Source organism: Aureococcus anophagefferens (assembly GCF_000186865.1).
Source record: "Aureococcus anophagefferens unplaced genomic scaffold AURANscaffold_8, whole genome shotgun sequence".
NCBI lineage: Eukaryota > Pelagophyceae > Pelagomonadales > Pelagomonadaceae > Aureococcus > Aureococcus anophagefferens.
In genome coordinates this window covers 639,093-665,690 of record NW_008705568.1, presented here as the reverse complement: position 1 = coordinate 665,690, position 26,598 = coordinate 639,093, and the positions used below count along the sequence as shown (strand labels likewise).

The 26,598-nt window shown below is 70.9% G+C and overlaps 7 protein-coding genes across 7 annotated transcripts; 5 read left to right on the top strand and 2 right to left on the bottom strand.

Annotated features, from left to right (window-relative positions):
• Positions 1-720: 720 nt before the first annotated feature.
• Positions 721-1,095, bottom strand: AURANDRAFT_15827 (hypothetical protein; the record flags this gene model as incomplete). The annotated part of the gene is made up of 1 exon (XM_009038280.1): positions 721-1,095. A coding segment is annotated over one exon (375 nt), but the record flags the coding sequence as incomplete, so codon positions are not given.
• Positions 1,096-5,253: 4,158 nt separating this feature from the next.
• On the top strand, positions 5,254-7,308 carry AURANDRAFT_63839 (hypothetical protein; the record flags this gene model as incomplete). Its single annotated transcript, XM_009038535.1, has 2 exons — positions 5,254-5,690; positions 5,916-7,308. The coding sequence occupies 2 exons, from the start codon at positions 5,254-5,256 to the stop codon at positions 7,306-7,308; spliced, it is 1,830 nt and encodes a 609-aa protein (XP_009036783.1).
• Positions 7,309-9,395: 2,087 nt separating this feature from the next.
• On the bottom strand, positions 9,396-11,923 carry AURANDRAFT_63838 (hypothetical protein; the record flags this gene model as incomplete). Its single annotated transcript, XM_009038279.1, has 4 exons — positions 9,396-10,178; positions 10,357-10,393; positions 10,693-10,884; positions 11,160-11,923. The coding sequence occupies 4 exons, from the start codon at positions 11,921-11,923 to the stop codon at positions 9,396-9,398; spliced, it is 1,776 nt and encodes a 591-aa protein (XP_009036527.1).
• A 4,158-nt stretch (positions 11,924-16,081) lies between these two features.
• AURANDRAFT_1689 (hypothetical protein) lies at positions 16,082-17,758 on the top strand (the record flags this gene model as incomplete). Its single annotated transcript, XM_009038188.1, has 2 exons — positions 16,082-17,146; positions 17,273-17,758. Coding segments are annotated over 2 exons (1,551 nt in total), but the record flags the coding sequence as incomplete, so codon positions are not given.
• Positions 17,759-20,024: 2,266 nt separating this feature from the next.
• Positions 20,025-20,975, top strand: AURANDRAFT_3016 (hypothetical protein; the record flags this gene model as incomplete). Its single annotated transcript, XM_009038191.1, has 1 exon — positions 20,025-20,975. A coding segment is annotated over one exon (951 nt), but the record flags the coding sequence as incomplete, so codon positions are not given.
• An 812-nt stretch (positions 20,976-21,787) lies between these two features.
• Positions 21,788-23,586, top strand: AURANDRAFT_63835 (hypothetical protein; the record flags this gene model as incomplete). The annotated part of the gene is made up of 3 exons (XM_009038536.1): positions 21,788-22,450; positions 22,665-22,811; positions 23,011-23,586. 3 exons carry the CDS (start codon positions 21,788-21,790, stop codon positions 23,584-23,586), a joined length of 1,386 nt encoding a protein of 461 aa, XP_009036784.1.
• A 994-nt stretch (positions 23,587-24,580) lies between these two features.
• On the top strand, positions 24,581-25,462 carry AURANDRAFT_25569 (hypothetical protein; the record flags this gene model as incomplete). The annotated part of the gene is made up of 1 exon (XM_009038537.1): positions 24,581-25,462. A coding segment is annotated over one exon (882 nt), but the record flags the coding sequence as incomplete, so codon positions are not given.
• Between the last annotated feature and the right edge of the window lie 1,136 nt (positions 25,463-26,598).

The window sequence follows — 26,598 nt, the reverse complement described above, 5'->3', positions numbered from 1 at the left end:
CGCTCCTGCCCGCGGACGCGCGGCCCGACAGCGCCATCATCAACTACTACGACGCCGGCGACTGCATCCCGCCGCACACGGACCACGCGTCCTACGCGCGGCCCATCTCGACGCTCTCGCTGCTAGGGGAGGAGCCCATGCTCGTGGGCTCCGCGTTCCGCTGCGTCCGCGAGTCCACCTGGGAGCCCGTTGTCGGCCTCGCCGTGCCCTGCCCGCGGCGGTCGCTCCTCGTCCTCGGCGGCAACGCCGGCACCGTCGCGAAGCACTGCATCTCCGCGTGCTCGGGCCCGCGCGTCTCCGTGACCCTCCGCAAGCAGCCGCCGCCGGACTGGCGGCCCGACGCCGCGGACCTCGCCCGCGGGCGGCCGGCCGGCGCCGCGGAGCCGGCGAAGAAGAAGGCCCTCTCGGGCTCCGCGAAGCGGCGCAAGAAGGAGGCCAAGCGGCGCGCCGCGAGCGGCGGCTAAACATCGTCCTGTTTTTTTTGCGGCGCACTCGTCCGTGCGTCGTTGTTTCGTAGCGTGCTCCCCCAGTAGCAGCGACGGCTTACGCCCCCCCGTCGTCGTCCCGCGGCCGCTTCTTGTGCGCGTCCGAGGACGTGGGCACCTTCTGGCGCCGCTTGCCGGCGTTCGCGTCCGCGGGCCGCGCGAAGGCGTCGTCGACGATGATCTCGACGACGGGCTCCGCCGAGCCCGGCGGCGGCGCGTAGGCGATGCACAGGTGCTTGCGCACGTCGGACGAGAGCCGCGCGTTCGCCTTGCAGCGCCGCCACGGCACGATCTCGTCGCGCTCCGCGACGACGACGCAGTACTCGGCGTGGAAGACGTCGGGCGACCGGCGGTAGAGCACGAAGTCCGCGCCGAACTGGAGGCCGTCCTTGACGATCCACTTCTTGTCGCGGAAGTGCGCGTAGACGGCGAGCGTGGCGTCGAAGCGGACGTCGCCGAGGGGCGCCCACGCGCCGCAGCGGCGCCGGATCTCCGCGGTGTCCAGCGCGTCGCCGTCGCTCGTCTCGCGGACGATCAGGCGGTCCCGGGCGGCGAGGTAGCACATCTCGTGGAGGCCGAGGCGCACCTCCGTGCCGAATTTCGGCGTCTCCGCCTCGCCGGGCGCGCGGTCCGCGGGCGTGCCCGTGACCGCGCGCACCTGGCCGAAGCACCGGTGCGCGCCCTGGAGCGTCAGCTGGTGGGCGCGCTTCCGCACGACGGCCGTCGCGCCGCCGGCGACGAGCACGGCGACGGGCGTCTCGGGGATCGGCGCCGGGCCGCGGCAGGACCGCCGCGGCCGCTTCAGCGGTCGCGGTGTGGGTGGCGCCTTTGGTTGTCTCTTCTTCGACGGTTCCGGCGGCGCGGGCGCCGCGGGACCGAGCGTCGGCGGCGGCTTGGACGTCGAGGCGCCCATCGCTTGTTGGCGTTCGAAGCCGATGATGACGAGATGATGACGAGGGAGAGCGTGCTCGAGCCGCCGACCACCTCGTCCGCCAACGCCGTCGCCGACGCCTGCGCGACGCTGCTGGGCGCACAAACAATGCTGCGCGCAGTGCTGCTACTCTGCTGCACCTCTCTTGCATGCTCATTCGTCGTTCCAGCGCGACCGCTGCTCGCACGAGCGCGGATTGCCACGAAACCGCAGCCGAGCATCGCTGCAAAACCAACCACCACCCTCTCCGCCGAGGTGCGAACCAACGAACTCACCAACACCCGCGCCGTGACGCTCGCGCTGGCGTGCGTCGTCGCCGCGGTCGTCGCGCTCGACCGCGTCGTCATGTCCGTGGCGATTCTGCCGATGGCCGAGGTCTACGGCTTCGACGAGTCGACCAAGGGCCTGGTCGCCGCGTCGTTCTCGGCGGGCTACGGGGTGGGCATCCTGCCGGCGGGCGCGCTGGTCGCCGCGCGGCCGCCGGCGCTCGTGCTCGGCGCCGGGCTGCTCGCGTGGTCCGCCGCGCAGGCGGCGACGCCGGCGGCCGCGGCGCTGGGGCTGGCGCCGCTCTTCCTCGCGCGGGCGTGCATGGGCGCCGGCGAGGCCGCGGCGATCCCGAGCCTGCAGGTCGTCGCGGCGCAGAACGTCGGCGAGGCCGAGCGGTCGCGCTTCTGGGGAGTTCTGACGGCGTGCCTCTCGCTCGGCACGATCGCCGCCTACGCGCTGACGCCGCCGCTGATCGCGCGCTTCGGCTGGGAGGCCGCGTTCTACGCCTACGGTGGGTTGGGCGTGCTGGTCGCGCTGGCCTGGGCCGCGGCGACGGCGTCGGACGACGACGTCGGCGCCGCCGCGGAACCCGTGGACTGGGCGCAGCTCCGCGCGTCGCGGCCCGTGTGGGCGTTGGCCTGCGCCCATTCCGCGTCGAACTTCCTGCTGTACTTCGCGCTGGCCTGGCTGCCGACGTTTTTTTCATACACCTTCGGCGCGTCGGCGACGGCGTCGGCGACGGCGTCGCTCGCGCCGTTCGCGGCGGGCGCCGCGTCCTGCGTCGTCGCCGGCGCGACCGCCGACGCGCTCGCGCCGCGGATCGGCCTCACGCGCACGCGCAAGCTCGTCCAGGGCGTCGCGTTCCTCGGGCCCGCGCTGGCGCTCACTGCGCTCGCCGTGCTCGAGGAGACGGGCGGCCTCACGGAGGGCGTCGCCGAGGGCCTCTTCGTCCTCACGTTCGCCTGCCAGGCCGCGTCGGGGTCGGGCTTCGGCGTCGGCGCGCAGGACATCGCGAAGCGGCAGGCGAGCGCGATCTACGGCCTCTCGACGCTGCCGGCCGTCGCCGCGGGCGCCGCGTCCCAGTACGCGACGGGCGTGATCCTCGACGCGACGCACAACGACTTCTCGCCTGTCTTCGCGCTCGCGGCGACGACGCAGCTCCTCGGCCTCGCGGCCTTCTGGCGCTGGTTCGAGGCCGAGCGCGTCTTCGACTAGTAATCGGTTCGTTCGATTCGTGGAGGGTCCCGGGAACTTAGGACGGGGGGAACTTGCCGAGGATCGCGACGGTGCGCTTCGCGGCCTCGGCCATCTCGGGGAGGGGCTTGGCGTCGCGGCGGCGGAGGAGGAGCGCGGCGGCGACGGCGGCGGCGGGCGCCGCGGCGAGGAGGAGCTTGGGCCAGCGCGCCGCGCGCGGCGGCGGCGGCGCGGCCTCGAGCGCGGCCGCCGCGGCGTCCGCGGCCGCGAGCGACGAGGCCTCGAGGCGGCGGATGACGCCCCGCTGGTCGTCCGCGAGCGCCTGGAGCCGGCCGACGTCCTCGGCGTACTTGGCCTCGAGCGCGACGTTCGCCTCGTCGAGCTGCGTGTTGATGTCCCAGAGCTCGGCCTCGCGCTTCGCGTTGTTCGACACGCAGAGCGCCGCGGCCTCGGACGCGTCCGCGAGCTGGGCCTTGAGCGCCGCGAGCTCGCGCGCGAAGCCCGCGGCCTCCTTGCGGACCTCGGCGACCTCGGCGGCGTGCGCGGCCTTGGACTTGAGGAGCGCGTCCTCGGCGATCATGCGCTGCGTCTCGACGATGCCGACGCGCTCGTCGCGGAAGCGCCGCGCGGCCGCGCAGGCCTCGGCGTCCGCGGCGTCGCGCGCGGCGCGCTCCGCCGTCAGGGCCGCGCGCGCGCCGTTGCGCTCCGATTTCGCCTTGGCGATGTCCGCGCGCAGCGCCCGCTTCTCGGGCGAGATCGCGCGCTCGCGCGCCTCCCAGGCCTCCTCGAGCGTGACGACGCGCTCCTGCGCGACGCCGAGGCGCCGCTCGTGCGCGAGCCGCAGGTCCTCGATGAGCGCGTAGGTCCGGCCCGCGCGGTCGCGCGCGGCCGCGGTCTCCTGCTTCGCGCCCTCGAGCTCGACGCGGAGCCGCGCCTGCTCGTCGCGCCACGCCGCCGCCTTGGACCGCGGGGCGCCCTTCTTCGGCGGGCTCTTCGCCGACACCTCGCTCACAGCGCGCCGCTTCACGGCGTCGCGCGACGGGCCGGCCGTGCGGCCGTTCTTCTCGGCCAGCGGCGAACGCATGTTCGTGGCGGTGACGATGTGTGTGGAGGCGGAGGTGAGTGTAGCGTTGACGACGTTCGTCGGCGCGGAAGCGATGTGTGTGGCGGCGGAGGTGAGTGTAGCGTTGACGACGTTCGTCGGCGCGGAAGTGAGTGGCGACGCGCGAATGGCGGGGCTCGAAGAGACGCTGATGCTGCTGAGCACCGTCTGGCGCGCGTCGAAAGTAGCCGCAAACGATGAGACCATAAGCTCGCGCCGGAAAGACAAACGATTTTTCTGCAAGTTGAACCAAAGTTGAAATTGAGAGATCACTTATCCAGCGCCGCGTCGACGGCGTCCGGCAGCTCCGCGATCGTCAGGATGCGCGCGTCCACGGCCGCGGCCGGGTCGACGGCGCCCATGACCGCCGCGCGCGCCGCGCGGTCGTCGGCGGAGAGCGTCGAGTACGCGTTCTGCGCGTGCGACGGCGGCGACGCGTCGAGCCAGACCGTCCGCGCGCCGACGCGCTTCGCCGCGTCGCAGTCGTTGAGCAGGCAGTCGCCGACGTGGATCCACGCATCATCCGCGTTGGACACGCCCGCCCGCTCGAGCGCGGCCTCGTAGATGACGGGGCTCGGTTTCCGGTTCGGATGGACGCCCGCCGCCTCGCCGCTCACCGTGAACGCGAAGAAGGGTTTCAGCGAGGGCATGCGCGCGGGGTCGCCCCGGCCGTTCGTCACCGCGGCGACGACGGCGGCCGGGTGCCGCCGCGTCACCTCTCGCAGCGCGTCCGCGCTGCCGTCGAAGAGCAGCGCCTCCGCCGCGCGGTGGCGCTCGTCCAACCACACGTCGAAGAGCCGCGGCGCGAGTTTCACGTCCGCGCCCGCCTCCGCCAGCAGCGCGGCGCAGGCCTCGGTCCGCGCCTCGGTGTAGCTCATCGCGGGGCCGGCCGCGCGGCGCAGCCGCTTCATCGCGTCCTGATGGCCGGCGCCGTCCGCGCCCTCGCGCGCGAGCGCCGCGCGCATGGCTTCGTTCGCGCGCGCGACGACGGCGCCCGTCGGCCAGAACGTGTCGTCGAGGTCGAAGGTCAGCAGCCGCAAGCGCCGCGGCGGCGCGAGCGCGCCGGCGAAGACCGGCGCCAGCGCGGCGGCGACCATCGATGCGCGGCGGCGCTGCGCAGGCATCGGTGCGCGGATGCCCCGGTGCGAGCTCGCGCAAAAGTTCAATGTACTGGTTGCACGGCACGATCGCACCACTGGCCTTTTCTCGATGTTCTCGATTTGAGCTGTGTCGCCTCGACAACTGCGTTCATCACGTCGGGTTGCAGCGCGGTGATGGCGTCTGGCAGCCTGCTCGCGTTGCTCCTCGCCGCCGTCGCGATCGCCGACGAGGGCGCGGGCGGCGCGCGCGGCCACAGCATCGAGGTCCAAGAAGAAACAACCTTTGGTATCCTCATCGACGCCGGCTCGACGGGCTCGCGCATGCACATCTACGAGTGGTCGAGCCGCACCTTCAGCGAGATCCCGCCGCCGCTAAGCCTGCCGCTCACGTCGGAGCGCTGGAGCGAGCGCATCCGGCCGGGCCTCTCGGCGTTCGGCGCCGAGCCGTCGAAGGCCGCGCGGACGCTCGCGCCGCTCCTCGCCAAGGCCAAGGAGGAGCTCGCGGGCTACGAGGACTACTGGTCCGAGTACCCCATCTACGTCAAGGCGACGGCGGGCATGCGCGAGCTGCCGGAGCAGCAGCGCGACGCGATCATCGCGGCCGTGCGCGCGTACCTCGCGGACGACGCATCTTGCCCGTTCCGCTCAGGGAACGAAAAGGGTGATTCAACGTCGCTTCAACGTGAGTGTTCCGCGCGCGCGCGTTTCGGAAACAGCACCCACGCTTCGAGAGCGCTCCGAGAGATGATCGCTCGTCCAAAAATCAGCCGAAACGAGCGGAAAACGACCGAGATAGGAGCCTGAAGTTGGGAATTTCGCACCCTTTTCCTGCCCAGGTTCCGCTTCGAGAACGACGAGCAGGCGCGCGTCATCGCGGGCGAGGAGGAGGCGGCCTACGCCTGGGTCGCCGTCAACTTCGTCGACGGCGCGCTGCTCGACGCGACGGCGGGGCCCTTTGGGACCGCGACGCCGTCGCGCGCGCGCGGGTCTTTGGAAATGGGCGGCTCGTCGTCGCAGATCTCGTTCTACAAGCCCCAGCAGGACATCCTCGCGGGCCTCTTCAAGCTCCAGCTCGGCACGCGCGCGCACATCAACCTCTACGGCCACAGCTTCCTCCACTACGGCCGCGTGAGTTCCCGGCGGCTCCACTGGTCGCACCTCGCCGCGAAGCACGGCTGCTGGGGCGAGTCCGACGGCCGCTACCGCGACCCGAAACCCTGCGTCGTCGCGGACCCCTGCGTGCCCGCGGGCGAGGCCGTGAGCGACTGGGCGCAGACGTCGGTCACGGGCGTCTTCGGCCTCTCGCCCCCTTTGACGCACGGGAACACGAACGGCAACGTCACGGTCACGGGCACGAGGCGCACCCGCGAGTCCTACGCGGCCTGCAGGAAGCAGGTGCGCGACCACCTCTTCGACCCGTCCTTCAACAGATGGTGCGAGTACTCGCACAACGGCCAGTGCGCGTACATTGGGGTCTACCAGCCGCGGCTGCCCGAGGGCCCGGACTACGGCAACTTCGTGCTCCTGGGCAACTACGTGAAGCTCTTCTCCATGCTCAAGCTGCCGCGGACGACGAACCTGCGGGAGTTCGCGGCGCGGGCCGACGCGGTCTGCGGCGGCGAGGACGAGCCCCTGCCCGAGGGCAAGCTCTCGAAGGACGAGTTCTGCTTCGTCGCGGCCTTCGCCTACGAGTCGCTCACGACGGGCCACGGCTTCGACGGCACGCGCAACTACACCTACGTCGACAGCACGCAGTACAACGGCGCGCACGTCAACGTCGGCTGGCCGCTCGGCGCCATGCTCTACGAGATCAACGCGCTGCCCTGGACCTACGTCGCGCCGCGCCGGAAGGCGCCCGACGACGACGACGGCGGCGACGACGCGGCGCCGGTGTCGCGGGAGCAGGTCGACGTGCCGCCGGGCAAGCGCAAGGTCTTCTTCCTGCGGGAGCGCAAGGCGTCGCCGGAGCCGCGGCGGACGCCCGCCGGCGCGGTCGCGGTCGCGGCGGCGTTGATCGCCGTCGCCGCGGTCCTCCTCGCCGTCGAGCGGCGCCACTCCTTCGCGACGGGCGGCCGCGACGCCTGGGCCGACCCGGAGGACGCGCGGCGCCTCGACGACGGCCGCGACGCCAACTGCTGCGACGCGTGGACCATCGCGCCGCCGGCCGCCGCGCCGTCGCCGTCGGTCCACTCGCCGAGGCACAGCCTCCGCTCGGGGAGTTTACCCTAAGACCTACGCGTCCCAGGCGAGCGACGCCTGGAAGACGCGCGCGGACCCGGACGACAGGACCACCTCCGTCGTCGTCGGGCTCGTCGCCGTCGCCGCGACGTCGAGCGCGCCCGGCCGCGACGCGAGGAACTCGGCGTGCATGGACCGCGGGTCGTCGCCGCGCGCCGCCGCGCGTGACGCGGCGATACACAACGCGCCGCCGTGCGGCATGCCCATGGGGTTCGACAGCAGCGGGCCCGGCCGCAGCGTCGACCCGTCGAGCGGCACGGCGTCGTCGACGTGCGCCATGGCGCCGAGGTCCGCGGGCGCCGCGTCCTTTTTGCCGAGGCGCTCGACGTAGCTGAGAAACACGGGTCGTAGGGGCGGCGCCATGAGCGCGTCCCAGCCGCGGATGCCCGTCGGCAAAAACTTCGTGTGGCGGCCGCGCGCGAGCACGGCGCCGTCCGCGGCGCGCAGCGCGCAGTCGCAGAAGCCCAGGTTCCGGCCGAGGCGCACGGCCGTGGACGCGACGGTCACGGTGTCGCCCGCGCGCGGCAGCGCGGAGAGCCGCGTCGCGCCCAGCGAGATCGACACGCCCCAGCGGTGCGTCGCGTCGGCCGCGATGACGCCGAAGCTGCTCACCTCGTCGAAGAGCGCGAGCACGGCGCCGAGGTCGAGCGCGCCCCGCTCGGGAGTCGCGAGGCGCGCGGGCACGAAGTAGTCTCGGACGGCGCAGGACGCGCCGTCGAGCTCGACGCGCGCGTCTCTGAGCGACATGCGCAGCACCTCGCCGAAGCGGCCCTTGCCCTGCGCCTCGCCGACGCGCCGGATCGCTCGCAGGGCGCGGGCGCCGGACATTATTGTTGCAGGAGTTTGGGTCGCAGGAGCAGCCGCTCAGGGGCCTTGGTCGCAGGAGCAGTGCTCAAGGGGCTTTGGTCGCAGGGGCAGCCGCACGCCTCAGCGGTTGGAAAGCGCGAGCGGCCCGACTTCTCCGTGGTCTTGACGCAGCGGTGGTAACCTTAAAAGAGCTCGCAGCCGCGCATGCTTTGCGTCAACGAGGCGGCACTTGCAGTGCAATTCAATTCAGCGAGCTGTGGATGCTGCGGTAATCCTCGGATCCGATGGCGTCGTCCAAGATGGCGTCCTCCAAGTCCTTGCCCGCGGCGTGCCTGCGGGCCTGCTACGCCGTCACGCTCGGCCTCCTCATGTGCGTCGACGGCGTCGTCTGCAAGCTCGCGCTGATCACGCCGGACTGGCTCGTGGCCCGCGAGAAGCGCGAGGGTTTGGCGCTCGTCCTGTCGCACTACGCCTTCGCCGCGGCGCTGGCGCTGTCGCCGTGGATCCGCGTCGTCGCCGACGGCGACCTGGGCCCCGTCTGGGCCGACGTCGTCGGCCACATCCGCGACGAGGCCGACAAACGGCCGCTGTTCCTCGTCGGAAATCACACGTCGTTCCTCGACACGGTGCTCACGGTGGCCAAGGCGCCCATCGCGCTCATCTACCGCAGCCGGACCTACGTGAGCTCCCATTTGCTGTCCATGCCCGTCCTCGGCACGGTCATCAACGCCATGGGCCTCTTCACGGTGAACTTCCGCGCGAGGACGGCCGACGACTACTCCGTCGACAAGGAAGCCATGGCGAAGATGCAGCTCCGCGTCGACGCCCACATAAAAAAGGGCGGCGTGCTCTGCTTCTTCCCCGAGGGCTCCATGAACTCGGACCCGGACACGCTGCTCCCCTTCCGCTACGGGGGCATGAAGGTCGCTTTGGACAACGACGCGATCATCTACGAGTACGTCACGGTCGGCTGCCCGGCGGTCTGGGGCAAGAAGGAGGCCGTCGGCGGCTGGCCCGGGGCCGTCCACTACGGCCTCAAGCCCCTCGCGCCCGACGGCGCGCGCGCGCTCGTCGCGGCCCTCAAGGCCGCGGACGGCGACGCGTGGCGGGACAAGCCGGACCACGCGATCCTCGCGGAGCACCTCCAGGTCCGCATGCAGGCCTACTACGACGAGCTCAAGGCCAAGCGCGGGTAAGCTCGTTTTTTTACTCAGCGGGCCTGCAGGCCTACTACGACGAGCTCAAGGCCAAGCGCGGGTAAAAGCTCTTTTTTATGTTCGAAACCGCGCCTCGAAGGCCGCGAGGTTGGCGGGCGGGCCGCCCTTGATCGCGAAGATCACGTTGTGGAACGCGCCGCGGTGCTCGGCGGCGAGCGCGTCCGCGAAGGCCGCCGCGACGACCTCCGGGTCGTTCCGGAAGACGCCGCAGCCGAAGGCGCCCAAAATCACGTCGCGGTGGCCGCGCACCCGGGCGACCGTGAGCACGCGCGAGATTCGCGCTCTGAGGACCTCCTTGATCTCCGCGTCCGCGACGCCGTCGCGCCGCGCGACGCCGGCGTTCGGCGCCGCGGCCACCGCGAAGGAGCACCGCGGGAAGGGCTCCTCGAGGAGCTCGTCGCGCTCGTCCCGGAACAGGGGCACGTCGGGCGCGTAGATGATCGCGTCCGTGTAGAGGCCCTTCGTCTTGTGGCGGATGTAGAACGCGCGGCATTGGGAAGCCGTCAGCGCCGCGTGGAGCGCCGAGCCGCGGGCCACGCACTCCTCCTGGGCCTCGGCGCCCTTCAGGAAGCCGCCGCCCGCGTGCTTCGCCGACGCGAAGACGAGCGCGCAGGCGTCGGGGAAGTCGCGGCAGGCGACGAGCGTCGACGCCGCGACGACGGAGAACGCCGTCGCGACGGGCGCCGTCGCCACGGGCCGCGCGACGGCGGCGCCGGCCGCGAAGAGCTCCGCGCGCCGCGCCGCGTCCGCGCCGTGGCCGCCGTCGACGATGAGGCGCAGCGTCTCGGCGGCGCGGGCCGCGCGGGCGGCGCGCGCCGTCGCGCGCGTCTCGATGCCCTCGTTGGTCCGCCGTGTCGCGGTTGTGCGCGGCGCGGCGGGTGTCTCGGTGCTCTCGTTGGTCCGCTGTGTCGCTGTTGTGCGCGTCTCGGTGCTCTCGTCGTTGGTTCTCTGTGTTGCTGCGTCGCCGCCATGTTCTAGGTTGCTCGAAGCAGCCTCTGGTCCTCTGGTTTGGGACGCTGTCGAGGCTGCCCATGGCGCCGGACGAGAACAATCTGCGAAGCACCCGAAAACGCATGGTGCAACTTGAAGTTCAACTCAGGACCGACGGACCCGTCGCAGACGTATGCGCCCCGAGTCTTTCGTCTCGCTTCAGCATAGAACTACGCGCGATCGATAGTTCTTACGTCTCTCCGGGCGGCGCCGTTCGAACGCTCGCGGCGCCGAACGCTCGCGGCGCCAACGCTCGCGCGCGCGGGAACCCGGATGCGGGTGACGGCGGGGACCTGCGCGCCCCGTTCTCCGGCCGCCTAGAGGTACTCGCAGTGGTAGGCCGCGTTAGAGGTACTCGCACAGGTAGGCCGCGTGCTCGTCGCAGGTGACCTGGAAGCCCGCGTTCGCCGCGACCTCGAAGTACGTGCCCGCGGGATAAACGACGACGGTCGCGTCCGGGAAGCAACCGGGGTCCTCGACCTGGACCTTCAGCGAGCCAGACGTAACCGTCATGCGCTCGGCGCAGGCCGTGCCGAAACGGTACGTGCCCGGGCTGATGATGCCCACGGAGAATTTCCGCCCGTGGCGCGTCGCCGCCAGCGATTGCACCTTGTCGTCGAAATAGGCGGCGGCGACGATTTGCGGCGATTCAGACATGGATTCGAACGTTTCTCGGTGGCCCAGGGGGGGATTGTTTTGTGGCGCGCCGCGATCTGATGTCGAGCCGTCGAGCTCGAGACTGCTCGAGCGAGCGCTTGAGGCAATAATCGCCGTCTGGCAGTGGTCCGTCTGCGTAATTGTCTGCGGACGCATCACAAAACAGCTTACAAGTAGGGCATCAGGTGCGCGGCGACCTCGATGGCCGTGAAGCGCTTGCCCAGTTCGGAGAAGTGGACGCCGTTGTCCTGGAGGTAGAGGCAGTCGTTCGACGCCGGGTAGCCGGCCCACGTCGCGTTGCGGTTGCACCGGTCGACGACGGCGTGGTAGAGGTCGGCGCCGAAGACGACGTCGTCGCAGCAGTCGTCGAAGGCGATGAGGTCGGCCATGATGCCGTTGATGTCGACGACGTCCGTGTCGTTGCGGTCCTTGTAGGACGCGGGGACCGGCGTCGTCGACACCCAGACGATGGTGCCGCCCGGCGCCAGGCCCGTCTTCAGCTTCGCAATGATCTGCTTCATGTTCGCCACGTACTGGTCCCGCGACACGTACATGTACTTGTGGGGGCAGATGTCGTGGAGCCCCCAGTTGAGGGAGATGACGTCCCAGCCGCCGTCGCCGACCCAGTCGTCGACGCACTCGAGGACGCCGAAGGACGTGCCGCAGGGCCCCTTGGGCGTGTGGTTGCCGAGGTCGTCGGCGAGGCGCCGCCCGTTGTCCGTGACGGACCCCGTCTGGAGCGCGTTGGCGAGGCCGCCGAGCACCTCGGGCAGGTAGTCCATGTAGCCCGTGCCGTTGCCGGAGATGGAGTCGCCGATGATGAGCGCGTTGGGGAGCGTCGCCGACTTGTTGCCCAGGTGGGGCGTGCAGTAGCAGTCCGCGGCGGCGGCGGCGCCGAGGGTCGCCGCGGCGACGAGGGCGAGGGGAGACGCCATGTTCGCGCACTCGTCGAGCTTCCGACGGAGACCGCGCCGTGATTGGGCAGCCCCGGCGGATTCATGATCGGCGTCGCCGGCGGAACGTGCAAACATCGCAACGCGCGGACAACACCCATTATGGGAGGCGCGGCGTCGAGCGCGCGGCCCGGGGGCGGGGACGCCGGGCGGAGCTACCAGGCGGGCGCCGGCGGCGCGCCGCAGCCGACGACGCGCCCCCAGCCGGGCTGCCCCGCCCCCGACGGCCCGCCGACGCGCCAGCGGCGGTCGTCGCGGCAGAAGATCACGGACACGGCCGTGAACCTGGCGCGGAAGATGAGCGTGAGCAAGCGGGGCGCCGAGGGCAAGGACGCCATGCGCCGGCGCCTGAGCCAGATGCAGCTGCCGGGCTTCGAGGGCCCCGACGGCGCGGCCCGCGAGCAGGCCGCGTCCGAGGCCGCGCTGAGCACGCTGTCCATGATCCTGGCGGACCCTTCCGAGTGCGAGGTCTTCGAGAGCTTCCTCCACAGCGAATATTCGGTGGAACTCCTCCACCTCTGGAAGGCCATCCGGAAGTGGGACGCGGGGCAGGAAAAGAGAGCGAACTTCCCAACTTCAAAGGCTCCTATCTCGGCCGATTCCCACTCGTTTCGACTGATTTTTGGACGAGCGATCATCTCTCGGAACGGTCTCGAAGCGTGGATGCTTTTACGGCACGCGCACGCGCGGAACACTCACGTTGAAGCGTGGTTGAATCAATATTCCTGGCTGCCCAGGTGGGACGCGCAGCTCGACCGCCAGGTCATGACCGCGCGGAGCCAGAACCCGGGCCCGGAGCCGCCGGCGCTCGCCGGGGAGATGCGCGACGCGCGCCTCGTGTCCCAGGCCGTGGAGATCTACGACAAGTTTTTAGACCCGGGCGGCGACTACTTTTGCGCGAGCCGCGTCCGCTTCGACGCCGCCGAGGTCGCGGGCCTGCTCGAGCGCGGCGTCGTGAGGCGCGGCCTCTTCCAGGGCGCCAAGGAGGCCGTGGCGAACGTGCTGAGCGCGGGCCTGCTCCGGCGCTACGGCGCCTGGATGGACACGGACAACGCGCGCCGCGAGTCCAAGGCGATCTACGACCGGCGGCCGTCCGGCGGCGGCCTCAGCGAGAGCTCCGACGAGCTCTACCAGCTCGACGACCTGGGCCACCGCGTGCGCAAGGGCTCGAACTTCAGCGCCGACTCGCTGAACTCGCCCCTGCCCTTCGAGGGCGGGTCGCCCGCGGGCCACGCGTGCCACGCGCGGTCCTTCTCGCTGTCCGGCCCCTCGTCGGGCGGGAACAAGCCGGACAAGCAGGACCGGCGCCGCTCCGAGAGCTCCGTCGTCTCCGGGTCGTCGTCGAACTCCAACGACAACGCGCTGCGCATCGTCCTCACGAAGCCGCGCCGCTTCTCGCACCAGACGTCGACGACTGTGTGGATTCCAAACCTTCAACCCGACTTCAATGTGCGCGTATGCGACAGTGTCGATGCAAGCTCTTCGGCTGTGCTTCGAGAACTCGACGAGAGCAATCGATTCGTCCAAAAATCAGCCGAATCGACTTCGATTTGACCGAGATAGAGAGGTTTGAAGTTTTGCTGGACGCGTCCATTCCACTGGTTGATTTCCACACAGGTCGACTTCCAGCGACGCGTCCGGCGGGTCGAGCCCGTCGACGCCGACCTTCGAGCGCAAGGGCCTCTCCGACGCCTACGACGCGGGCTACCTGAACCAGCGGCGGCGGAGCAGCCAGCTCAGCGACGTCTCCGACGACCCGCTCGCGGAGGAGGACGGCAGCGACGCGCCCGAGAGCCCGAGCCCGCCCGAGCCGTCGACGCCGTCGGCGCCCGTCATGCGCCGGGCCAAGGAGATCGACGACGTCCTGGACCGCGCCGGGGGCGGCGGCGAGAAGCGCGAGCGGCGGAGCAGCGACCCGGAGATCACGGCGGGCGAGATCCGGCGGCGCCGGTCCGTGTCCCTCGAGGACCTCTTCGGCGCCGCGCCCGTGTCGGCCTCCGCCGACGACCGGCCGCCGGCGAACGCGCCGCCCGCGCGCCTCGAGCCCCTCCACGGCGCGCCCGCGGCGCCGGACTCGCCGGGCGCGTCGCGGCGCTACTCCCAGACCTCCGAGTTCTCCTCCGAGCAGACCGCGTCCGTGTCGCGGAGCTCGTCGCTCCACAACTCGGAGCTCGACTGCGCCCACCGCGGCAGCCTCCCGGCCATCGACGACGACGACCACCTAAAGGGCCCGGCCTTCGCGCCCGTCCCCGAGGACTCGCCGCGGCGCAACTCGTCCACCCAGGAGACCGAGGCCGCGGCGTAACGGCGGGAGTGGAGTGCGCCTCGCCAAGCTCCGTCGAGTCGAGTGCGAACTCCGCGCTCCTGGATTTAGTCGGCGGGCGCGTCGCCGACGCACAGCCGCGCGCGCGCGTCGTTCCGGAACTTGGGCGTCGCCCGCTCGCGCCGGCAGGGCTCCGGGTGCGGCGGCGGGCACGCGTCCGTCGCCGGGGCGTCCTCGTAGCAGTAGGGCGGCGCGCAGGGCCCCGCGGCGGCGGCGTCGCGCGCGCCGGCGGACGGCGCGAGGAGCTGGAGCGCGGGTTCGTCCAGGATGCTCCAGGACGCGCGCGCGGCCGCGTAGAGCGACGCCACGGCCTTGGCCTGGCGCGCCACCGTGCCGTTCTTCGGCGGCCGCCAGCGGTCGCGCGCCGCGGCGACGTCCGCGTCCGTCGGCGCCCAGCCGCCGAGGTCGAGGTCGAGGAAGCGGCACGCGGCGCGCGCGGCGCGGCCGTAGGACGCCGCGTCGTACAATAGTTCGAACCGGAGCACGCGGAAGCTCCGGCCGGGGTCCGGCAGCGCCGCGAGGTCCCGGGCCAGGAGCCCGAGGTGCGCCGCGACGAGGACCGCGTGGCCGAGTGGCGACCCGTCCCAGCGCTGGTGGGACGCGACGGTCGCGAAGAAGTCGCGGTGCACGACGAGGAACCGCAGGCGCGCCGGCGCGAAGGGGCTCGGAAAGGCCGCGCCGTGGCTCGCGAGGCGCGCGAGGTCGAGGCGGTCCGACGCGCGGAGGCGCCGCGCGACGTCTTCCAAGGTCGCGACCGCGGACCCGCGGCACCGCAGGCAGCGCTCCCTGGCCTCCTGCCAGCCGATGCGCTGCCACGTCGCCGGGTGCGGCGTCTCCGCCAGCGAGGGCCGCACGCAGCTCGCGTTCGCGTAGAGCAGCGCGACGCGCTCCTCGGGCTGCGTCCGCCGCTGCGACGGCAGGCTCTCCCAGCCGATCGTCGCGAGGCGGCTCGCCTCGCCGCAGGCGCCGCCGGACCGCTCGAAGGACCCGACGTCGAAGCGCTCGGGCATCTGGTCGACGACGACGCACGTCGACGGCGCGCGCTGCAGCAGGGGCTCGAGGAAGCCGGCGACGACGCCGTGGTGGCCCGCGCCCTCGGCGCCGGCGACGAAGACGTCGACGTAGGACTCGTAGTGGGGCCGCTCGCGGCCGCGCGCGGCATGGCACGTGCAGAGCCACGCGGCGAGGCCGGCGTGAAGGCGGGGCATGTGCTCAGGCCATCGTGATTACTATCCTAGCCAGCCTAGGGGCAGCCTCTTGACCCGGGTCTTTTTAGTCTGCGTTTCTCCTTCGATCCGGTCGGCGTGGCCAGCAAACCGGTTTGCGATGAAGTGCGTTGAACTGACGTTTTCTTCCTTGTCATCGCCGGGCGACGTCGGGCGATTAAGCGCGCTCATCAGCCTTTTGCCAAGCACACCTCGCACCGGCCACATCGCAGTTCTACATCAAAAATGTCCATGAACGCGATCCCCGAGCCCGTGCAGCCCGCCTCCCTCGAGCTGGTCCTCGCGGACTACATCAAGGCCGAGGGCGTCGAGGTCGCGGAGACCTACAAGCCCATCCTCGCCTACATTTCGAACCTCGCCAGCAACCAGTGCCTCGCCGAGACCTTCCACATGTTCGAGTGGGAGAAGACCTGCCAAGCCTACCTCGAGCCCATCATGGACGCCGAGAAGGCGGCGGTCGTCACGAAGAAGTTCATGGACGAGTCCGAGAAGCGCGTCCCGAAGCGCGACGTCGTCCTCGACATCCCCGAGGGCGAGGGCGAGATCCTGTGCAACGTCGAGTTCAAGCTCGCCTACGGCGGCAAGATCTTGCTGAACACGACGCACTTCCACGTGCGCCGCGGCCGCATCTACGGCCTCCTCGGCCACAACGGCTGCGGCAAGTCGACGCTCATGCGCGCGATCTCGTCGGGCCAGCTCGCGGGCTTCCCCGGCGCCGAGGAGCTCATGAAGCTCCGCGCGTGCTTCGTCGACCACGACATCGACGGCTCCGACGCGAACACGCCGACCATCGACTTCTGCCTCCAGGAGCCCATCCTCGCGCCGCTCGGCCGCGAGAAGATCCACGCCAAGCTCCTCGAGATGGAGTTCACGGAGGAGCTCATCGAGAAGCCCATCTGCAACCTGTCCGGCGGCTGGAAGATGAAGCTCGCCCTCGCGCGCGCCGTCCTCCTCAACGCGGACCTCCTCCTCCTCGACGAGCCGACGAACCACCTCGACGTGCAGAAGCAGGCGTGGCTCTGCGACTTCCTCACGGGCCCGGCGTGCGAGCACGTCACGACGCTCGTCGTGTCGCACGACTCCAAGTTCCTCAACAAGGTGCTCACGGACGTCATCCACTACGAGAACATGCGCCTCAAGCGCTACACGGGCAACCTCGACCAGTTCGTCGAGAAGTGCCCCATGGCCAAGGCCTACTTCTCGATCCACGACACGGAGATGAAGTTCACCTTCCCGGTGCCCGGCCCGCTCGAGGGCGTCAAGTCGAAGACGAAGGCCATCATCCAGGCCAAGAACATCTCCTTCACGTACCCCGGCGCGAAGAAGCCGACGCTCTCGGACGTGTCGTGCCAGCTCTCGCAGGCGTCGCGCGTCGCGTGCATCGGCCCCAACGGCGCGGGCAAGTCCACGCTCATCAAGGCGCTCGTCGGCGAGACGAAGCCCGACGCGGGCTCCCCGGAGATCTACCGCCACCAGAACTGCCGCGTCGCCTACGTCGCGCAGCACGCGTTCCACCACATCGAGCAGCACCTCGAGATGTCGCCCGTCGAGTACATCCAGTGGCGCTTCTCCGGCGGCCTCGACAAGGAGCAGCAGGCCATGGAGGCCGCGCAGATGACCGACGAGGAGAAGGCCAAGCTCAAGCAGAACTTCGTCGTCTACCTCAAGGAGCTCGCGGCGGAGCTCGACGAGGCGGGCAACGCGACGGGCGAGCGCCAGATCATCTTCGAGAAGATGGAGCCCCTCAAGGCCGGCCAGAAGCCCCCGCCGACGGACATCCAGAACGGCATCTTCCCCGACTGCGTGCGCCAGATCAAGCAGCTCGTCGGCCGCCGCTCGCGCCACGGCGACTACGAGTACGAGGTCAAGTGGGCCAAGCAGGACGGCACGTCCATGGAGGACAGCAAGAACCTCTACCTGCCCAAGGTCGTCCTCGAGTCCAACGGCTTCTTCAAGCTCATGAAGGCCATCGACGACAAGATCGCCGCCGAGGCCGGCAACGTCAAGCCGCTCACGACGGGCTGCATCCAGAAGCACCTCGACGACTTCGGCCTCATGGAGGAGTTCGGCACCTACGGCAAGATGAAGAACCTCTCCGGCGGCCAGAAGGTCAAGTGCGTCATCGGCGCGTCCATGTGGTTCTGCCCCCACCTCGTCATCCTCGACGAGCCGACGAACTACCTCGACCGCGACTCGCTCGGCGCGCTCTCGCGCGCGATCAAGGACTTCGAGGGCGGCGTGCTCATGATCTCGCACAACGCCGAGTTCTTCGGCGACATCGCGCCCGAGATCTGGGAGATCCCCGGCGACCAGAAGGTCCACATCTCCGGCGCCGAGTGGATGGAGGCCGTCCGCGCCCGCGAGCTCGCGGAGCAGAAGTTGAAGAAGAAGGCCGCGCCGACCCAGGAGGAGGACAAGTTCGACGCGCTGGGCAACAAGATCGAGTCCGTGACCAAGGCCGCGGACGTCGACCGCGACATGATCAAGCTCATGACGAAGAAGCTCAAGGGCCTCAAGGAGCGCCTCAAGAAGGGCGACGGCTCCGTCGAGGACGAGATCTTCGAGCTCGAGGACAAGCTCGACGCGGCCAACGCGATGATGAAGAAGGAGAAGGAGGCCGCCAAGGCCGAGAAGGAGGCCCAGAAGAAGCTCAACAAGAAGGAGAAGGCCCCCGCCGACAAGAAGAAGGCGACCAAGAAGAAGTAGATCTTCTCCTTCGGCCTTCGCGGGACCGCGCGCCCCTCGGGTTTGAGTCGCCGGTCCGCACTTTCTAATACCTACGCCATATTTTTCTTTTTTCTGGTGGGAGCGGCGGCTGACGCAGCGCGCCGGCGAGCGGTGTTTGAAGGTCCGCGCGCGGGTCGGGAGTCGGCAAATTCCTATTCAACATCGACTCGAGGTATTCAAGGGCCGAAGAATTTCAGTTTCAGGCAGCCCGGCCGCGGCGACCGCGAGCGGGCGCTGGCAGCTCGGAAACCGACGGCGGCGCGCGCCGGTGCACCCTGCGTGCGCAGTCTCAAACCGACCGCCGCATGTCCGTGTCGCCGCAGCGGCGCGTCGTCGTCGTCGGCGGCGGCATCGCCGGCATGGCCTGCGCCAAGGAGCTCGATGCGACGTGCGAGGTCACGGTCGTCGAGCGGTCGACGCACTACCACATCCCCATGCCGTCCACGCGCGCCGTCGTCGACGCGACCTACGCCTGGCAGCAGTTCGTGCCCCTGAAGCACGCGCTGAAGAAGGGGACGGTCCTGGACAACGCGGCGACGGGCATGCTCCTCACGGAGCCGACCCGGTGCTCTGCGCGGACGGCGCCTGCCTCGACGCCGACGCCGTGGTCATCGCCATCGGCGCGCGCTACATGTTCCCCGGCGAGGACGACTTCTCGAAGCCCGTCGGCGACCGCTTCAAGGCCTACCGCGCGGAATCCGCCAAGCTCGACGCGAACAAGAGCGTTTTAGTCGTCGGCGGCGGCCCCGCGGGCTGCGAGCTCGCCGCGGAGTTGAAATGCTTCGGGGAGCACGACGTCACCCTGGTCCACTCGGGCACGTCGCTCTGCTCGTCGCAGCGCGGCGCGCGGCCCGAGCTCGGCGAGCGCTGCGCGGCCGCGCTGAAAGACCTGGGCATCGCCGTCATCCTCGACGACCGCGTCGCCATCAACGCCAAGCAGCGGAGCACGCGCGGCGCCGTGACCCTCAAGGACGGGACGATCAAGACCAAAAAAGGCGTCGAAATCAAAGCGACCGAGGCGTTCTGGTGCGGCGGCAACGAGTACATGGGCCGCGAGGTCTTCGACATGCTCGAGTCCTCGAAGAGCGGCCAGCTCGTCGTCGACGGCGGCCTGCGCGCGGGCCAGGCCCGCGTCTGGGCGGCGGGCGAGATCGCGCACGCCGCCGGCGCGAGCGAGGCCGCGGCGATGGGGCGGTGCGCGGCGAAGAACGTGCTCGCCGCGCTCGCCGGGAAGCCGCCGGCGGCCGCCTACGCGCCGCCGGCCGACGCGACGATCCACCTCGCCTTCGGCCCGAAGCGCGGCCTCGCGCAGGTCGCGGCGACGCCGGGCTGCCTCGGGTCGAGGGGCGGCGTCTTCGACGCCGGCCCGAAAGCGAACCACAAGAACGCGCTCCACTCCTACTGCGCCAAGTACTGGGACGACGTCGGCAGCCAGCACATGCCCGAGATGAGGCCGTTCTAACGAGGGTTGCTTTTACGTGTACCGGGGAGTGTGCACGATCTGTGCATGGTGAAGTCAACAAAGCCCTGCCAGCAGTGCAGGCCAGGCTGTGGCAAAAAGAGTATGACGCTCCTGCTGGCCCGATTCGCGCGCCTCGGCGCGCGGACGACGCGACGCTTCAGCGGCGCCGACGCATCGCTCGGCGCGCGGACGACGCGACGCTTCAGCGGCGGCGACGCGTCGCTGCACCGCTCGGCCATCACGCAGCACCTCTGGGCGCTGCGCGACGGCGCCTTCGCGCCGCCGCCGCCGCGGGCCGACGGCTCGAGGGTCCCCGCGCACTCGCGCGTCTGCGTCGACTACAAGCTGACGAGCGACGCGGAGCTGCGGTCGCGCTACGAGTCGGCCTTCGGCACGCTCCGCGTGGGCCGGCTCTTGGAGGACATGGACGCGCTCGCGGGGTCCGTCGCGTTCTTGCACGTCGACGACGGCGACGCCGCGACGGACCCGCCGATCCTCGTGACGGCGTCCATGGAGAAGATGGAGCTCGTCGACGAGCGCCTGAGCCTGGACGAGGACTACGCGCTCGTCGGGCAGCTCGCCTGGGCGGGGCGGAGCTCGCTGGAGATCTACGCGGAGCTGCGAAGGGCGGACGGCGCGGCGGCGCTGCGCGCCGTCTTCACGTTCGTCGCGCGCAAGGCCGACGGCTCGGGCGCCGCGACCGTGCCGGCGCTCGTGCCGGAGACGGCCGACGAGCGCGCGCGGCACGCCGCGGCGGCGGCGAAGCAGGCGGCGCGCAAGGCGCGGCGCGCGGCCGCGGCGCGGGCCCCCGACGACGACGACGGCGCGGCCGTCGACGCGCTGCTCGGGCCCGGCCGCGTCGCCCGCGACTTCCCGGGCCAGGCCGACGACGGCTGCGTGCCCATGGCGTCGACGTCGCTGCGCAACGCGCTCATGTGCCACCCGCAGGAGCGGAACACCGCCGGCCGCGTCTTCGGCGGCGTGCTCATGCGGCGCGCGCTGGAGCTGGCCTTCGCGACGGCGTTCTCCTACGGCGGGGCCGCGCCGCTGACCAAGGCCCTGGACCGCGTCGACTTCGTCCGGCCCGTCGACGTCGGGAGCCTGCTCGCGCTCAAGTCGCACGTCGTCTTCGCGGAGGGGACGACGATGCACGTCGACGTGTCCGCCGCCGTCTGGAGGCCGGACAAGCGCGAGTCGACGCTCACGAACACGTTCAGCTTCGTCTTCACCGTCGACGGCCCGCGGCCCCTGAAGAGGGTCCTGCCGTCGACGCGGGCCGAGGCGCGGCTCCAGCTCGCCGCCATGGCCCGGGCGACCGAAACTTAGGTGGGTTAAAACTCGTCGTCGTCGTCGCCCCAGAACTTGCGGCAGAAGCAGTTCGTGTTGGGGCAGCGCTGGAGCGGCTCGTAGGTCAGCACGGACGGGCTCATGCCGGACCGGAGCGCCTGGGACCCGGACCGCGCCGTCGAGTCGTCCTGGCCCGCCGACGACCGCTGCCGGCCCTTGACGCTGCCCCGCGTGGACCTCGTGCCGAGGTCGCCGCCGTCGTCGCCGACGAGCGTCCGCCCGGGCCCCTTGGGCGACTTGTGCCACGAGGCCTGGGACTTGCTGTCCACGGACGAGATGGACGCGTTGTCGCTGTAGGGGTTCGAGCTGTTGGACCGCTGGGACGCGACGGACGCCGCGTCCCGCTCCCGCCGCTTCTTCACCCTCGCCAATTTCTCCGCCTTCTCCTTGCGGAACTTGTCCTCGCGGCCGGCCCAGCGCTGGAGGTGGAGCATCTCGCCGCGGTGCATCTCGAAGAGGGGCTTGCCCGGGTCGAAACTCGGCGGCGCCGTGTTGCGCGTCCCGTGGCGCAGGTAGTAGTCGACGTCGTGGAGCATGAACTTGAGCGCGTTCACGTCCTTGAGGCGGCTCTTGACCTTGGCCAGCGACTTGCGCTTCGGGGCCTGGGCGAAGCCCGTCTCCGCCGTCATGAAGGACTGGAAGCCCTCGGCCGCCGCGAGCTCGTCGGGGCTGGCCATCGTCGTCCCAGCTAGCGCGCTAGAAAAATCGGGCAGCTTGAAGCGCGTAAAAACCCAAAACAAAACCAAGAACGCTCGCGAGTCATGGCAGCCCTCATGCCGCCCCTGGCCGCGGTCGCGATCGCCGAGTTCTCGCCCGTCGCCGTCGGCGACCCGCGGCGCGTCGTCGCGGCGACGATCCGGATGAATCGCGTCGCCGTGACCTTCGGGGACGGCGCCGCCGCGGACTTCCACGTCGCCTGGCTCTACGACAACGCGCCGCGCTGCTTCGAGCCGGCGTCGGGCCAGCGGCTGCTCTACGTCGACACGGTGCCCCTGGCGCCGCCGCGCCGGGCCGCGGCCGCGGGCGGCGACCTCGAGATCGTCCGCCCCTGCGGCGCCGTCGACGTCCTGGCGGGCGCGTTCCTCCGGTCGCGCGCGCGCGGCCTGGCCCCCGACGGCCGCGGGCCGACGCCCTGGAGCGCGGCGACGGCGCCCTTCCCGCGGGCCAGCTGGGACCGCGTGAAGCACGACGACGCGGCCCTCGGCGCCATGTGCGAGCTCGCGCGAGCCCGCGTCCCGCGGCGGACCCGCGCGTTCGAAACCGTCGGCGCGCCGCAGGTGCTCGCGCACGGCTTCGTCGTCGTGTCGGGCATGCCCAACGTCGACGGCGCCGTCGCGGACCTCGCGCGGCGCGTCGGCCCGCTGAGCCACACGGAGATCTACGGCGACACGTTCCGCGTCGAGTCGCAGCGCGACGCTCGCAACGTCGCCTACGCCCGCGCGGAATTCAAATCTTCAACCCGACTTCAATGTGAGCGTACGCGACGGTTTCGACGCGAGGCTTTCGGCCGTGCTTCGAGAACTCGATGAGAGCAATCGATTCGTCCAAAAATCAGCCGAATCGACTTCGATTCGACCGAACTAGATAATTCTGAAGTTTGGTCAGGACCACCCAAACCAGCGGTTGAATTCCACACAGGCCTACACGAGCCTGCCCATCGTGCCCCACATGGACCTAAGCTACTACGAGTCGCCGCCGGGCCTCCAGCTCCTCCACTGCCGCTACTTCGACGAGAACGTCGCGGGCGGCGCGTCCTACCTCTACGACGCGCACGCGCTCGCCCGCGTGGAACTCAAATCTTCAACCCGACTTCAATGTGCGCGTATTCGAAAGGCTTGACACAAGTTCTTCGGCTCTGCTTCAAGAACTCGACGAGGGCGATCGATTCGTCCAAAGATCAGCCGAATCGACGTCGATTTGGCCGAGCTAGAGAATGTCAAAGTTTGGTCGGGACGTCCCGGCTCACCGGTTGATCTCCACGCAGGCGCTCGCGGAGGACCTCCGGGCCGTCGCGCCGGACGCGTTCGCCGCGCTCGCGCGCATCCCGGCGACGTTCCGCAAGATGCGGCCCGCGGCGCGCGCCCAGGCGGGCGTCGCCAACGCCGCGGCCATTGAGTACCGGCGCGCGCACGTCCAGACGAACGCCGAGGGCGACGTCACGGGCGTCTTCTGGGCGCCGCCGTTCATGGGGCCCCTCGACGCGGACGTCGACGACGCCGACGCCTACTACCGCGCCGCGCGGCTCTTCGCGCTCCTCATGGACGAGGGCGGGCCCGCCGACGGCGACGACGCGGACGCGGCGCGCGCGCGCGGCCACTCCGTCGGCCGCAAGGTGCACTTCAAGCTCAAGCCGGGCGACGCAGTCCTCTTCAACCAGCGGCGCATGCTCCACGCGCGCGAGGGCTTCGACCTGGGGCGCGTCGATCCTACCGCGACGACGCCCGCGCGCCTCCTCGAGGGCTGCTACGTCAACATCGACTCGTTCCTCTCGAGGACGCTCATCCTCCGCGGCGCCGACGACCCGGCCGGCGCGACGCGCGTCGGCAACCAGGCCGCCTGAGCGCGGCGCTCGTCGCCTGGAACTAAGAGGCGCGCCGCTTACGCGTCGCGGTCACGGTCGAGCCGCGCGCGCGCGGCGGCGGGACGGCCCGCGCGCGCGGCGCGAGCGGCGGCCCGCGCGGCCCGGCGCGGCCGACGGCGCCGGGCCAGCGCCGCAGGCGCCGCGGTCGAACCTCGCGAGGAGGCGCTGCGTCCCGTTCTAGATGCCCGCGTCGCAGATCGTTGCTCCACGCGACTTGGGGCAGCTCTCGCGGATGGGGGGCAGCTCTCGCGGTGGGGCAGCTCTCGCGGATGGGGCAGCTCTCGCGGTGGGGCAGCTCTCGCGGTGGGGCAGCTCTTGGCCGTCGACGCGCGCGAAGCTGCTCGCGTTGCACGCCCGGCGGCCCGCGGCGCGGCCCAGCCAGACTCGTGAAAGAGCTGCGACCGGAAGGCCACTTTTTATTCTATATATAATGACGCATTCTATTCAAATGCAAGCTTCACCGGGACTTCAGCCGTCGTGCGTTGTGTTTTCTACGTAACTCAAACGCAAACAGACATTTAACACTAATTAAAGCATTCTTTGAAAGGTGTGGTGGACCGAGAAGGTTGGCTGTGAAAATTACATAAAGCAAAGGAAAACCGCAACATCAGAGACTTCAAAGGTCCCTTAGAGCTCTCTCAAGAGTTCGTGGCCGACGTCGCGACGCAAGCATCCACAGGACTCCATCGACGTCCAGCGGGGTCGCTCGAAGGCCCGTCGTCGATCCGGAACGAATTCCGCCCCTCGCGCCCCGCCCCCCGCACCCACCATGCGCCACAACCGCCGGCGCGCCATCGCGAACATCCCCCTGCCCGAGCTCCAGGACGCCTACCTCGACGTCGTCGACTACAGCGAGTCGCTCCAGCGGCGCTGCGCCGAGCTCGCGGACAACGTGCGCGTCCTGCGCCAGAAGTACGCGAGCGCCAAGGCCGAGAACGCGGACCTCATCTGGAACCGGCTCGTGCGGCCCGACATGGTCCTGTCGGGGCTGCCCGCCGTCGACGACGGCGTCGCCGAGTCCGACGGGTTCTTGGGCCCCTACGCCGTGGGCGCGACGCTGGGCGTCGGCTCCTCCGCCGTCGTCCGCGAGGGCCGGGACCGGCGCACGGGCGAGCGCGTCGCGCTGAAGATCGTCGACAAGAGCCGCGCGGCGCGCTACAAGGCCGCGAAACGCCTGAACAACGAGGTCGCGCACACGCGCGCGGTCGAGCACCCCAACGTCGCGCGCCTCGTCGACGTCGTCCACACGCGCACGCGCCTCTACCTCGTCCTCGAGCACGGCGGCCGCGACCTCTACGGCCACGTCGGCGACGCCTACGCGGACTTTGTGTGCCCGGAGCCCGCGGCGCGCCACGTCGTCAGCCAATTGGTCGCGGCGTGCACGGCGCTCGCCGCGTCGGGCGTCGTCCACCACGACATCAAGTCCGAGAACGTGCTCGTCACGGCCCAGGACGGCCGCGTCGCCGACGTGCGCCTCACGGATTTGGGCATGTCCGACCGCTACGCGGCGGGCGACCGCGGCACCGCGTTCTGCGGCTCGCCGGGCTTCTTCCCGCCGGAGATGGTCACGGCGCCCGACTACGACCCCTTCAAGGTCGACGTCTGGTCCGTCGGCTGCGTCGCGCTCGAGCTGTTGCTCGGCCGCCAGTGGTTCTCCGACAGGTGGCTGCCCGCGTCCAAGCTCACGGGCGACCGCCCCGAGTTCGCCGAGGCGTTGGCCCTGGCCCTCGCGGACCTCGGCGACGCGCTCCGGGAGTCCACGCTGCCCGCGGAGGCCAAGGGCTTCCTCGAGCGCGCGCTCACGGAGGACCCGGCGGACCGGCCGACAATCGAGGACCTCGCGGGCCACCCCTGGGTCGCGCGCCACCCGCACCTGCGGCGCCTCTCGCGCGCGGGCTCCCACGGCGACCTCGCGGCGGCCGCCGCCGCGATCCAGGCCGAGGCCAAGGCCGCGATCCAGGCCGACGCCGACGCCGCGGCCGCCGCGCCGGCCGCCGCGGCGACCCGGGCCGACGCCGACGCCGACGCCGCCGCCGCGCCGGCCCGCGACGCCGCGCCGGCCCGCGACGCCGCGCCGGCCCGCGACGCCGCGGCCGCCGACGCCGCGGCCGTCGCGCCGTCCGTGACGCCGTCGCCGCCGACGTCCGCGCGGACGCGGCCCGTCCACGCGTCGCGCGCGGCGCGCGCGACGGGCGACGGCGCCGCGGCGCCGGACCACGCGGCGCCGCCGGGCGCGCCGCCGGAGACCGAGGCGCTCGTCCGGTCCCTCGAGATGGCCGCGGCGGCCTGCGGCCCCCTCCGGCGGCCCGCGGACGACGTCCGCGTGCTCTTCGCGGCCGCGACGCGGCTCTTCGAGGCCGCCGCCGCGGCCGCGGCGACGCCGCGGGGCGACGAGGGGGAGCTCGCGCCCCTCGACGCCGTCGCGCGGAGCGTCTTCCGCGCGGCCGACGCCTACGTGCGCCGCCGCCGCCCGGACCTCGCCGAGTCCTTCGCGAAGATCGCCTACGCGGCCGGGCCCGACGACGACCCGGAGGACGACCAGCCCCCCGACGACGTCGTCGAGATGGACCGGCTCCGCGCGGGCTTCGCCACGCGCGCGGAGCTCGACGAGGCCAACCAGCTCTGAGCGGCCGCGCTCCAAGTCAAGTCTTCTTCTGCCACCGTGGCACCGTTCTTCGTCAGAATCGAGCCAACACGAGTCTGCTTTTTTGCTTCCTCCTCGAGAAGCCACCAATTCCCCTCTTTTGTTTGTCTTTTTTTCCCCCCTTTCAAAGACCCCGCGCCCGCGGCTCCGGATCGGCATCCTCCGGTCTGGGCCCGCGCGACGACGAACGATGCCACCGCACATCCCGACCATCACAGTAACACACTATTTATTCCAGCCCCGCGTACATCGCCGCGACGTCCGACGGGCCGAGGGTCGCCTTCGTCGATTTCGAGGAGATCGTCGAGCCCGAAGAACGCGGCGCGGGCCGCCGCCGGTGCTGGGAC